The sequence below is a fragment of the Amblyraja radiata genome, chromosome 14 (assembly GCF_010909765.2).
Source record: "Amblyraja radiata isolate CabotCenter1 chromosome 14, sAmbRad1.1.pri, whole genome shotgun sequence".
Taxonomy (NCBI): Eukaryota; Metazoa; Chordata; class Chondrichthyes; order Rajiformes; family Rajidae; genus Amblyraja; species Amblyraja radiata.
Genome location: NC_045969.1, coordinates 3338391 through 3351600, shown reverse-complemented (window position 1 = coordinate 3351600; position 13210 = coordinate 3338391). Strand labels below are relative to the sequence as shown.

Genomic DNA, 13210 nt, shown 5'->3' with positions numbered 1-13210 from the left:
TAGGCGACGTTTCGGGTCGAGACACTTTTTCAGGCTGAAGGTAGTAACTCGAGATAAACATGGCTTCTCAAGCAGCAAGAAGAAAAATGGTCCTCAACTTTCCATGAAACACTTGTATTCATAATTTTATATTCATGATGTGAAATGATAAGCATGATTTGGTACATGCGACAATAATAACCTTTACCTAAACGCACAATTACACAGATCTGTAATGATGTTGTGGGAAGGAACTGCAGATGCTGGTTTAAATTGAAGATCGACGCAAAAAGCTGGAGTAACTCAGCGGGTCAGGCAGCTTCTCTGGAGAAAAGGAATAGATTCAAGAGAGTTTATTGTCATGACATTTCTTTATGAAGTCTGTAACGACTGTGGCGGATTCGTTCAGGTCCGTTGCCGAGTCCCTGAACATTGCCTAGTCTACAGACTCCAAACAGTCCTGGAGTTGTTCCTCTGCCCCCCCCCCCTCGACCAGCTCTGTACAGTCCTCACCTCTGGGGGTGAATAGGTGACATTTCGGGTCGAAACCCTTCTTCAGACCAATGGTGATGGAAGTGAATGAGGCCATTACTAAAACAAACCAAGTCCGAGAGTTTATTCTCAAAGAATGAGGATTATACCAAGAAGGAAAAACAAAGAGCTGGAGATGCTGGTTTATACCAAAGATAGACTCAAAGGGTTGGGGTAACTCAGTGGGTAAGGCAGCATCTCTGGAGGAAAAAGATGGGTGGCGTTTCGGGTCGGGTCGGCTCGGGTCCCTCTTCAGGTCTGTGTGACGTGACTCTCTTATTTCCTTCCTTTCTTCAATATGCAGGAGCGTCGGAATCTCCCGTTTATGCGTGAACTCCGGCACCTCTTTGCCCTCATGATTAGCTCCAAGAGGAAATATGTGGATCCTTCGAGAGCTGTGGAAATACTGAAGGATACCTTCAAATCCAATGACTTGCAACAGGTAGGTATGGGGTTTGTCTCTGGATGTGTAAGGCAGCAGCTCCACCGTGGCGCCCCCACGATTGTGATGATCTCCCCCGTGTAGAATGTTGGAATACTTTAACGCACAGGCACGCAGGGATCTGCTTCTCTTACAACTATTTATAGTACACTGTTTTCTTTTGCAGCAAGACGTGAGTGAGTTTACACACAAGCTTTTGGACTGGCTGGAGGATGCCTTTCAGGTGAAGGCAGAAGATGAGAGGTACGCTGAGAGATGGACACAGTATAGTGATAACAAGGAACTGCCAATGCTGGTGTAAGCTTATTGGACACGCTAGAGGCAGGAAACAGGTTCCCGATGTTGGGGGAGTCCCGAACCAGGGGCCACAGGTTAAGAATAAGGGGTAAGCCATTTAAAACGGAGACAAGGAAACACTTTTTCTCACAGAGTTGTGAGTCTGTGGAACTCTGCCTCAGAGGGCGGTGGAGGCCGGTTCTCCGGATATTTTCAAGAGAGAGCTAGATAGGGCTCTTACAGATAGCGGAGTCAGGGGATATGGGGAGAAGGCAGGAACGGGGTGCTAATTATGGATGATCAGCCATGATCACATTGAATGGCGGTGCTGGCTCGCAGGGCCGAGTGGCCTACTCCTGCACCTATTGTCTATTGTATACTCCTAGACACAAGTTGCAGGAGCAACTCAGCATGTCAGGCAGCATCTCTGGAGAAAATGGATGGTGACGTTTCGGGTCATGACCCTTCTTCACACATCTTAAATGTGTCTAATTCTATGGCAACAAAAGAAACATCAATCGATTTTTCAACACAGCCAGAACCCACAAGCTACAGGGAGCAAATAATCTGTTGCAATTTTAACTGTTAGAAATTAACATATGCGAGGAAACTTCTCAGAATTAAAAAAATCACATTTCCCTCATATACATATCCACCTTTTTTAACCAAAAGATGGCATCTCTGTGGTGGTGTGTAGTTTGGCCTGGACAGAGTAGATGTGGAGAGGGTGTGGAGACGAGTGGGAGAGTCTAGGACCAGAGGTCACAGCCTCAGAATAAAAGAACGCGCCTTTCGGAAGGAAATGAGGAGGAATTTATTTCGTCAGAAGGTGGTGAATTTGTGGAATTCATTGCCACAGACTGCTGTGGAGGCCAAGTCATTGGATACTTTTAACTCAGAGATTGACAGATTCTTGATTAGTGCGGGTGTCGGGTTATGGGGAGAAGGCAGGAGAATGGGGTTGAGAGGAAAAGATAGATCAGCCATGAATGAAAGGCAGAGTAGAATTGGTCCGAAAGACAATAGACAATAGTCAATAGGTGCAGGAGTAGGCCATTCGGCCCTTCGAGCCAGCACCGCCATTCAATATGATCATGGCTGATCATCCCCAATCAGTACCCCGTTCCTGCTTTCTCCTCATATACCCTGACTCCGCTATCTTTAAGAGCCCTATCTAGCTCTCTTAAAAGTATCCAGAAAACCGGCCTCCACCACCCTCTGAGGCAGAGAATTTCACAGACTCACCACTCTCTGTGAGAAAAATTGTTTTCTCGTCTCTGTTCTAAATTGCTTATCCCTTATTCTTAAACTGTGGCCCCTGGTTCTGGACTCCCCCAACATGTTTCCTGAATGGCCTAACTCTGCTCCTAGAACTTCTGAACTTAGTTTCAGGCATCTGTCTCATGGTGGCAGTAAGAAGAAGGCATGGCCAGGAGTGGGGATCCTTGACAGACACAAACTGCTGGAGTAACTCAGCGGGACAGGCAGCATCTCTGGAGTGATGGAATGGGTGACGTTTCAGGTCGAGATCCTTGAGGAGGATGGACTCTGCCCCAATCCTTGATGATAGATGCTGCCTTCTTGGGGGTTTGGATGGTGGGGAGGTCCATGCCCGTGAAGGACTGGGCTGAGTCTACCAGTCTCTGCAGCCACTTGTGTTTCTGTGTGTTGGAATGTCTGAACTAGGCCATGATGCAACCAGTGCCTACAATTAGGTTTCACTGTAGTTGGCAGTGTTTTAACTCAGAAAATTCCGAAACGTCAGCATTTCTTTGTCATTAGTTAGGCCAGCCAATCACTGAGCCCATGAGTTCCTGTTTATAAACCAGACACTTTTGTTTTAATCTGCACTTTTCCACTGTAGCTATATTCTACTGTGTTTAGTTTCGAGACACAGTGCGGAAACAGGCCCTTCGGCCCACCGAGTCCGTGCCGACCAGCGATCACCCCGGTGCACTGACACTATCCTACACACGAGGGACAACTTGCCATCTTTACCGAAGCCAATTAACCTGTAAACCTGCAGGTCTTTGGAACGTGGGAGGAAACCGGAGCACCCGGTGAAAACCCACGTAGCCATGGGGAGGACGTACAAACCCCACACTGACAGCACCCGTAGTCAGGATCGAACTCTGGTCTCTGGCGCTGTGAGGCAGCAACTCTAATGCTGCGCCACCCTAAACGTGACAATAATACAATTCAATACAATTTATTTATTGTCATTTGAACCTCAAATGAAGTTCAAACAAAATGTGGTTTCTGCAGTCATACAACAAGAAAAGAACCCAGGCACACACCAACACAATTTACACAAACAAACCTAAACCTAATCGAATGACTGTTATAGCAACCCAGACACATCGGGTGAATGATCTTTGTTCACATGCCTGATATTGAAGTTTGCTGAACCAATTTTCTTCTTATTTTTTAGCGATGGTGAAAAGCCACAGAACCCAATGGTGGAGCTGTTCTATGGACGTTTCCTGGCTGTCGGCATGCATGAAGGTAACATAGATTGACCATTCCAATCCCAATCACAATCAAACTTTATTAGCCATGTATGTTTTGCAACATACGAGGAATTTCATTTGCCATACAGTCATACCAATAAAAAACAACAAAACACACCAAACACATTTTAACATAAACATCCACCACAGTGACTCCTCCACATTCCTCACTGTGATGGAAGGCGAAAAAATGTTAAAGTCTCTTCCCTTCTTTGCTCTCCCACGGTCGGGTGCTCGAGCCCTTCCGTTGACGGGACGATCTTGGCTCCCGTAGCCGGCAGCATTTGGACCCTGCGCATCGAGGCGATCAGCTCCTGCATCGGGGAGATGTGAGCTCCCGCGCGCTGGCAGTCGAACCCCACGTTGGGGCTGGTCGAGTCTCTGCATCGTTCGAGCTCTCGACTAGCCTCTCTGGGGACTGCGAGCCCTTGATGGTAAGTCCGCTGGCAGCAGTTGGAGCGATCCCAGGCAAGGGATCGGCTCCGATGTTAAGTCCACGCCCCGCGGTGGGGCCCAAAGTCAGTCCGAGGAGGCCTCCAGCTCCCTCGATGGTAGGCCGCAGAGCGACCGGAGATGCGACCTGGAAAACAATCGTATCTCCGGCAAGGTAAGAAACTGAAAATAAAATTCCCCCGATCCCCTCTCCCCACATAAAACAAACCGTAGAACATTTACACACACTAAAAATTATATAAAAGATGAAAAAACAGACAGACTGTTGGCAGGGTTGCCAATCGAGTAACATAGATCGAGGTGATCGTCATGGTAACATTGAGCAAAAAACTAACTTCTGAGAGACTCAGCAGGTCAGGCAGCATTGAGCCCAGAGAAGGTCCTGGCCAGAAAGCTCAACTGTACACTTTCTTCCACAGATGTTTTCTGACTTGAGTTGATGCTCAGTTCTTCCAGCAGGCTGCTCAAGGTTTTTGGCTCAAGTCCCGGCATTTGTCAGCTCTTGCCCCTTCATGAAGGTGTAACCTCGTCACTAATTTTCCAATGCAGTATTTTAAAGTTGATGGAGATTATTTTAGCCCCAGTTTGCGCAAAAGTGTAATCACATAGAACTAGTGCACCGGTCATCGCTGGTCGGCATGGACTCAGTGGGCCGAAGGGCCTCTTTCCAAGCTGTATCTCTGAACTAAATATCCTGTTCGGGACATTCTAGTGAGTTGCGTCAGCAATGAATATGAATTTTTTCTTTTTCCAAGTGGTGGCAAAGTTGTCAAATTACCAGACCTGCCATTTAAAAGTCTGGATTAAATATCACTCGTGGTCAAATCTCATTGATGAGCGTTTGTCGGAACTGGGACTGTACTCGCGGGAGATTGGAAGAATGAGGGGGGATCTCATTGAAACCTGCTGAGCAGTGAAAGGCTTGGATAGAGTGGATGTGAAGAGGATGTTTCCACCAGTGGGAGAGTCTAGGATTAGAGGTCACGGCCTCAGAATTAGTACATGTTCCTTTGTGAAGGAGATGAGGAGAAATGTCTTTAGCCAGAGGGTGGTGAATCTGTGGAACTCATTGCCACAGAGGGCTGTGGAGGCCAGGTCAGTGGGTATTTTTAAGGCAGAGATAGATAGATTCGTGATTAGTACGGGTGTCCGGGGTTATGGGGAGAAGGCAGGAGAATGGGGTTAGGAGGGAGATATAGATCAGCCATGATTGAATGGCGGAGTAGACTTGATGGGCTAATTGGCCTAATTCTCATAACAGCTGTGGAATTTAACTTCAGTTAACAATCAGTATTTTAAATCTGGAATTTAAAAAAAATACTAGGTACCAGTAAAAATGTCTACGGAGAAATAATCAGATTGCCAGTCAAGTCAAGTCAAGTCAATTTTATTTCTATAGCACATTTAAAAACAACTCTCGTTGACCAAAGTGCTTTACATCAGTGCAGGTACTAACGTGCTACATACAGTGGTACATAGATCTAACAATACATACATAAATACATACATACAGCGCTCCCTCAGAGGACCTCAAGAAACGCTTGTGAGTAGAAATAAGTTTTAAGTTTAGACTTAAAAGAGTTGATGGAGGGAGCAGTTCTGATGGGAAGAGGGATGCTGTTCCATAGTTTGTACGTGTTAGAATCCAATTAGTTTCAATAATGTCCATTAGGAGGGAAAATCTACCATCCACACCTGGTGCGGTCTATCTTAATCTTAGGTAGTCCTTTGGGATGGAGAGTGACTCGTTCCCACTCTAGTTTTGAGCATTGTGAGGTGGTTGAAGAGGCCAATGTGTGAACCAGCGACTCTGGCACGGAGAGGGCAGAAGGTAATTGCGAGTGTGGATGGATGGGGGAGCTTGTGAAGGGCTCCTCTTGTTCAAGGGTTGTGGGTGTTCCAGGGCAGTCGGGTGGCACGGCGGGTAGAGCTGCTGCATCACATCGCCAGAGACCCGGGTTCGATCCTGACCACGGGTGCCGTTGTACAGAGTTTGTACATTCTGCCCGTGACCTGCGTGGGTTTCCTGCAGGCGCGCCGGTTTCCACCCACACTCCAAAGGCATACAGGTCAGTAGGTTAATTGGCTTCTGTAAAATGCCCCCTAGTGTGGAGGGAGTAGGGACTGGTCAGCATTCGACAACAGCTTTTCACTGTACCTCGGAACACGTAACGATAAACTAAACTGAAAAGATGAGAAAGTGGGATAACGTGGAACTCGTGTGAACAGATGATCATAAGGTCATAAGTGATAGAATTAGGCCATCCGGCCCATCAAGTCTACTCCGCCATTCAATCACGGCTGATCTATCTCCCCCTCCTAACCCCTTTCTCCTGCCTTCTCCCCCATAACTCCTGACACCGGATCGCTGGTCAGCGTGGACTCGGTGGGCCGAAGGGCCTGTTTCCACGCTGTATCTCTAAACGTAAACTGAACCACACCGAACTGAACTGAGTAACTTGAACATTTCTGCAACAGGGAAGAAGTTTGAGAATTCCGAGATGTTTGGGCAGTACCCGCTGCAAGTCAATGGATTCAAGGATCTGCACGAATGCCTGGAAGCTGCAATGGTCGAAGGGGAGATCGAGTCCGTGCAAGTGGAAAATACCGGGACCTCTGCAAAGTCTGGCCAAGAAGTGAGTATTTCCTTGATTCCTGCCTTGCTGAAGTAAACAAGGCCCAGTCTCAACCCTCCAGTCAACCCCCCCCCCCCCCCCACCATGTCCACTCTCCCAACAGGCAAGAGGTACAGAAGTGTGAAAACACACACAGTTCCTCAATTTCTTTCCGGCTGTTATCAAGCAACTGACCCATCCTATCACCAACAGACAATAGGTGCAGGAGTAGGCCATTCGGCCCTTCGAGCCAGCACCGCCATTCAATGTGATCATGGCTGATCTTGCGTATGGCGTACATAGCATAAAGTTGTAGGACAACTTGTTCTATTTGATCTTATTTGATTGTGCACGCCAGGTTGATTGCATTTGTTGAAACCACATGAAGGTTGCAATCTCCCACCCCCTCATGGCTGATCATCCCCAATCAGTACCCTGTTCCTGCCTTCTCCCCATATCCCCTGACTCCTCTATCTTTAAGAGCCATATCTAGCTCTGTCTTGACAGTATCCAGAGAACCTGCCTCCACCGCCCTATGAGGCAGAGAATTCCACAGACTCACAACTCTCTGTGAGAAAATGTGTTTCCTCGTCTCCGTTCTAAATGGCTTACTCCTTATTCTTAAACTGTGGCCCCTGGTTCTGGACTCCCCCAACATCGGCAACATGTTTCCTGCCTCTAGCGTGTCAAAGCCCTTAATAATCTTATATGTTTCAATAAGAAACTAGAGGGCGGTCCTGAACTACTATCTGAAGAAGTCTGATAAGAAGTCATGCCCTACTGATGTAATCAAGGAACAGTCCCCCCTGCATCCCCATCACAGGTCAGTTTGGGACCAACCAAGACCGCAAGAAATTGCAGCAAATTGTGGACGCAGCCCAGACCGTCACACAAACCAATCTCCCTTCCATCGACTCCATCTACACCTCACGCTGCCTCGGCAAGGCCAGCAGCATCATCAAGAACAAGTCGCACCCTGGCCACTCCCGATTTCTCCCCTCTCCCATCAGGCAAGAGGTACAGAAGCGTGAAAACGCACACCTCCAGATTCAGGGACAGTTTCTTCCCAGCTGTTATCAGGCAACTGAGCCAACCTCCCACCAACTAGAGAGCAGTCCTGAGCTGCTATCTACCTCTTTGATCGGACATCATTGGACATTATCTTGACTCGAGTTATCCACCACATGAGCTGACGTTTGGTTGTTTGGGCAGCCACGGTGGCGCAGTGGTAGAGTTGCTGCCGGAGACCTGGGTTCGATCCCGACTACGGGTGCTGTCTGTACGGAGTTTTGTACGTTCTCCCCGTGACCACGTGGGTTATTTCCGAGATCTTCGGTTTCCTCCCACACTCCAAAGACGTGCAGGTTTGTAGGTTAATTGGCTTGGTGTATGTGTAAAATTGTCCCTTGTGTGTGTAGGGTAGTGTTAGTGTGCGGGGATCACTGGTCAGTGCGGACTCGGTGGGCTGAAGGGCCTGTTTCCGCGCTGTATCTCTAAACTAAACTAAACTAAGAGTTCAAACTCAACCACAGCAGCCAGAGAGTGTACATTTGTTTAATTTAATATATCTGGAATTAAAATGCGAGCCCGATTAACTGGCATTAATCACTAGCACTATTAAAACAAATAACTACGGAAAAACCCCATCTGATTTTTCCAGTTTTTTGGGGGGAAATAAAAACTGCTGCCTTTATAGACCCAAAGTGCTGGGTTAACTCAGCGGGACGGGCAGCATCTCTGGAGAGAAGGAATGGGTGACGTTTTAGGTCGAGGCCTTTCTTCAGACCCAAAACGTCACCCATTCCTCTCTCCAGAGATGCTGCCCGTCCCGCTGAGCTACTCCAGCTTTTTGTGTCGTTATCTTCAGTTTAAACCAGCGTCTGCAGTTTCTTTCTACATGTGAGAGAGTTGTGAGTCTGTGGAATTCTCTGCCTCAGAGGGCGGTGGAGGCGGGTTCTCTGGATGCTTTCAAGAGAGAGCTAGATAGGGCTCTTAAAGATAGCGGAGTCAGGGGATATGGGGAGAAGGCAGGAACGGGGTACTGATTGGGGATGATCAGCCATGATCACAGTGAATGGTGGTGCTGGCCCGAAGGGCCGAATGGCCTACTCCTGCACCTATTGTCTATTTCTAACAAATATGTACTTGGCTTTATGTTCCTTGGGGTTGTGGTGATCTTTAATAACAGCGGCTCAGTGCTATCAGCATCAGAGCAGATGTGAAATTCACAGAGTGTTTCTCGTAGCTTTCAATCCTCGGGGTGTTTTTGCTACACCATAGGTACAAGTGATCAGCTGAATAACGGATGTTTCTCTTTCGTTCCCGCAGCACTGGTTTACTGCGCTGCCTCCTGTGCTGACTTTCGAACTTTCCAGATTTGAGTTTAATCAAGCCTTGGGCAGGCCGGAGAAGATTCATCACAAACTGGAATTTCCATCCATCTTGTACATGGACAGGTATTGCAGCCGTGCGCTTTGAATCTATTGTACTATTGTTCAATATTCCCAGAACAGAGTATCCCATTTGTATTGATGATGATGATGATGATAATCAAAGATCCTATCGCGAGCAAGATAGACCACTCGATGAAAAAGACGTAGTACGGTCATGGGCAGATTCATGGGTAATTTACAGCCCCATTTCCGTAACCAGCTTCCGTCTCCGCACCAAAGATCCCGTAGGATAATAGTGCGGAGGCGGAAGCCGGTTACGGAAACATCCTCGTATAAATAAAAGTTATTTGGTAAAAATCTTCTTCTCATTTTCAGAATTTTAATTTATTAACACAAACTGTTCCCCCGCGACGTTGATTACACTGCGGGTCGGGTCGGGTCGGGTTACTGAAATGGATGAAAAAAAGGCCCACGTTCCGCTCCGTTGCGTACCACACGTCAGCCCATTGCATTTAGCAGGAGTGGTCTATCTTGCTCCGCTATAGGATCTTTGATGATAATGGCTACTTCTGGGATATAATGGTACAGGGATATGCTCTGCCTTTGCGTACAAACTGCACCGAAGAGTTGGCCTTGCACCTCCGATTTCTGGATTCTCTCCCTATTTATAAAATAGTCTACTCCGGTTATCCCGACTACCAAAACGCTCATCATAGGTTAACCCACTCGTTCCTGGGATCATTCTTGTAAACCTCCTCTGGACCCTCTCTAGAGACAGCACATCCTTTCTCAGATATGAGGCTCAAAATTCCTCTGGTCCCAGACTCTCCCACTAGTGGAAACATCCTCTCCACACCCACTCTACCCAAGCCTTTCACTGTTCTGTAAGTTTCAATGAGGTCTCCCCCTCATTAGAAACATAGAAAATAGGTGCAGGAGGCCATTCAGCCCTTCAAGCCAGCACCGCCATTCATTGTGATCATGGCTGATCGTCCCCAATCAATAACCCGTGCCTGCTTTCTCCCCGTATCCCTTGATTCCACTAGCCCCGAGAGCTCTATCTAACACTCTCTTAAATCCATCCAGTGATTTGGCCTCCACTTCCCTCTGTGGCTGGGAATTCCACGAATTCACAACTCTCTGGGTGAAAACGTTTTTTCTCACCTCAGTCTTAAATGGCCTCCCCTTTATTCTAAGAATAAATTCTTCTAAACTCCAGTGAGTACAGGCCCAGTGCCGACAAACGCTCATCATAGGTTAACCCACTCATTCCTGGGATCATTCTCGTAAACCTCCTCTGGACCCTCTCCAGAGCCAGCACATCCTTCCTCAGATACGGCGCCCAAAATTGCGCACAATATTCCAAATGCGGCCCGACCAGCGCCTTATAGAGCCTCAGCATTACATCCCTGTTTTTTGTACACAAGCCCCCCTCGAAATAAATGCTAGCATTGAGTTGGCTTTCTTTACTACCGAATCGACTTGCAGATTAACTTTTTGGAAATCCTGCACCAGCACACCCAAGTCCCTTTGCACCTCCGATTTCTGGATTCTCTCCCCATTTAGAAAATAGTCTACGCCTTTATCCCTACTACTAAAATGCATGACTCCACACTTTGCAGCACTATATTGCATACAGACTACACAAAAGAGTTGGCACAAAGCCACCGACACAGTTACAAAAAGTACTCATCCCTCCTCCGTTCCCCCCTCACTGGGCCCCTCTTAGTTCTCGGTGGCCCCATCGGCTGGCCTCTCCGACCTCTGCCGGTCATAAGGTCATAAGTGATAGAAGCAGAAATAGGCCATTCGCCCATTGGTAAGTTTCAATGGGGTCCCCCTCCTCATCCTTCTAAGTTCCAGCGAGTACAGGCCCAGTGCCGTCAAATGCTCATCATATGCTAACCCACTCATAAGGCCCATTAGTGATAGGAACAGAATGAGGCCATTCGGCCCATCAAGTCTGCTCCGCCATTCAATCACGGCTGATCTATCTCTCCCTCCCAACCCCATTCTCCTGCCTTCTCCCCAAAACCTCTTGACACCCGTACTAATCAAGAATCTATCTGTCTCTGCCATAAAAATATCCACTGACTTGGGCTCCACAGCCTGCTGTGACGATGAATTCCAAAGATTTGGAATCTGCCGGAGCATGCAGATCTGTTCCCATAGCCGACTTCCGAGGGCGCCTTTGCGAGCCGGTATCTCGGCTCCCCCTGGAGGCCTAGACGGAACATTCCGGTACCATTGGACTCCTCTCAGAGGCCGTGGAATCAGGGGTGACGGAAAATGGGTGGTGGGCCTGTAGTAGATTCGCGTGTCATAGTGGGTATTGTTACGGGTATATTAAACGGCCGATGCATTATTTTTTAAATAATCACCAGATACATGGATAAAAACCGGGAAATAACCAGGATCAAAAGGGAGGAGATACGGCGACTGAAGGAACATCTCACCGTGTTACAGCAACGATTGGAAAGGTACGTTTGCAGAGGCGTGACAGTGGTCAACACGGACGCTCCTCTGGCTTATGTAAGGGTGTTGTCACGTGGTTCCGGCATAAGTCAGATCTTAGTTGCAACTATGTGCTACTGCGCACATGTAAATTTGATGCGCAGACGACAGGCGGAGCTCCGAGGTGGAGAGTATAGGTTGGCTCCGACGTGGAGACCACAGGGGGAAGCTCCTATGTGGAGGCTATGGGGGGAGCTCCGTGTGGAGACCATGGCGGAGCTCCGAGGCGGAGAGTATAGGTTGGCTCCGACTCGGAGGCCACAGGGGGAGCTCCGTGTGGAGACCACGGGGGGAGCTCCGAGGTGGAGACCACATGAGAGCATCCACGAGAACAGCTACCAAGAGGCGCAACTCGGGGAGAGAGCAGAAGGTTTAAAGAATTGTTTACGCAAGTCGCCTATTATGAAAGTCAGGGAGTGACTGTAGTTACAAACAAGCAGCAGAAGACTGAACCTGACTCAGATTTGAGTCACTTTTTGGGTTTTGGTTTAGTTTAGCTCGGTCTAGTTTAATTTATTATCACATGTACCGAGCTTTTGATTTTAATGATACGGAAACAGGCCCTGCAGCCCACCACAACGACCGTTGATCACCCGTCCACACTAGTTCTATGTTATCCCACTTACTCATCCACTCCCTACACACTAGGGCCAATTTTTACAGAGGTTACAATTAACCTACAAACCCGCACGTCTTTGGGAATGTGGGAGGAAACCAGAGCACCCGGAGGAGACCCACGGGGAGAACGTGCAAACTCCACACGGACAGTACCCGAGGTCAGGATGGAACCCGGGTCCCTGGTGCAGTAAAGTAGCGGTTCCACCCGTTGTGCCACCGTGCCACCCTCTGCCAGCGTTACTGGACTGTAACTGCTCTGCAGTTTGACCCAACACCGCCACCTCAAGGCCAATTAGTGGCACAGCGCGCCTGTATTAGAGATACAGCGCGCAAACAGGCCCTTCGGCCCACCGGGTCCGTACCAACCAGCGATCCCCGCATATTAACACTATCCTACACACACTAGGGACAATTTTTACATTTACCAGGCCAAATGACCCACATACCTGTACGTCTTTGGAGTGCGGGAGGAAACCGAAGATCTCAGAGAAAACCCAGGCAGGTCACGGGGAAGAACGTACAAACTCCATACAGACAGCACCCGTAGTCGGGATCGAACCCAGGTCTGCGGCGTTGTAAGGCAGCAACTCTACCGCTGCGCCACCGCGCGGCCCTTAATGTGTAGGAAGGAACTGCAGATGCAGGTTTAAACAGAAGATAGCCACTGGAGTGTCTGAAGCTGGAGTAACTCAGCGGGTCAGGCAACATCTCTGGAGACAAGGAATGGGTGACGTTTTGGGTCGAGACCCTTCTTCAGACTTTCTGTCCTGGGCATCCTCTATTATAGGAGACGCCTCCATTTTCAAACCCCGACCTTATATCATGAGAGGCACCGGGAAAGTGAAGGGTCAGTTTAGTTTATTGTCACATGTACCGAGT

General features: G+C 48.3%; 1 protein-coding gene across 4 annotated transcripts in view; it reads left to right on the top strand.

Moving 5' to 3' along the window:
• The window catches only part of usp25 (ubiquitin specific peptidase 25), a 127503-nt gene that overhangs the window by 68959 nt on the left and 45334 nt on the right, over nucleotides 1-13210 (top strand). For all 4 annotated transcript variants that reach the window (XM_033032368.1, XM_033032367.1, XM_033032366.1 and 1 more), the window contains exons 7-12: nucleotides 815-952; nucleotides 1119-1195; nucleotides 3660-3733; nucleotides 6670-6827; nucleotides 9135-9262; nucleotides 11584-11679. In XM_033032368.1, the coding sequence (XP_032888259.1) occupies nucleotides 815-952; nucleotides 1119-1195; nucleotides 3660-3733; nucleotides 6670-6827; nucleotides 9135-9262; nucleotides 11584-11679 (671 nt within the window). The remainder of the gene's footprint in view (nucleotides 1-814; nucleotides 953-1118; nucleotides 1196-3659; nucleotides 3734-6669; nucleotides 6828-9134; nucleotides 9263-11583; nucleotides 11680-13210) is intronic.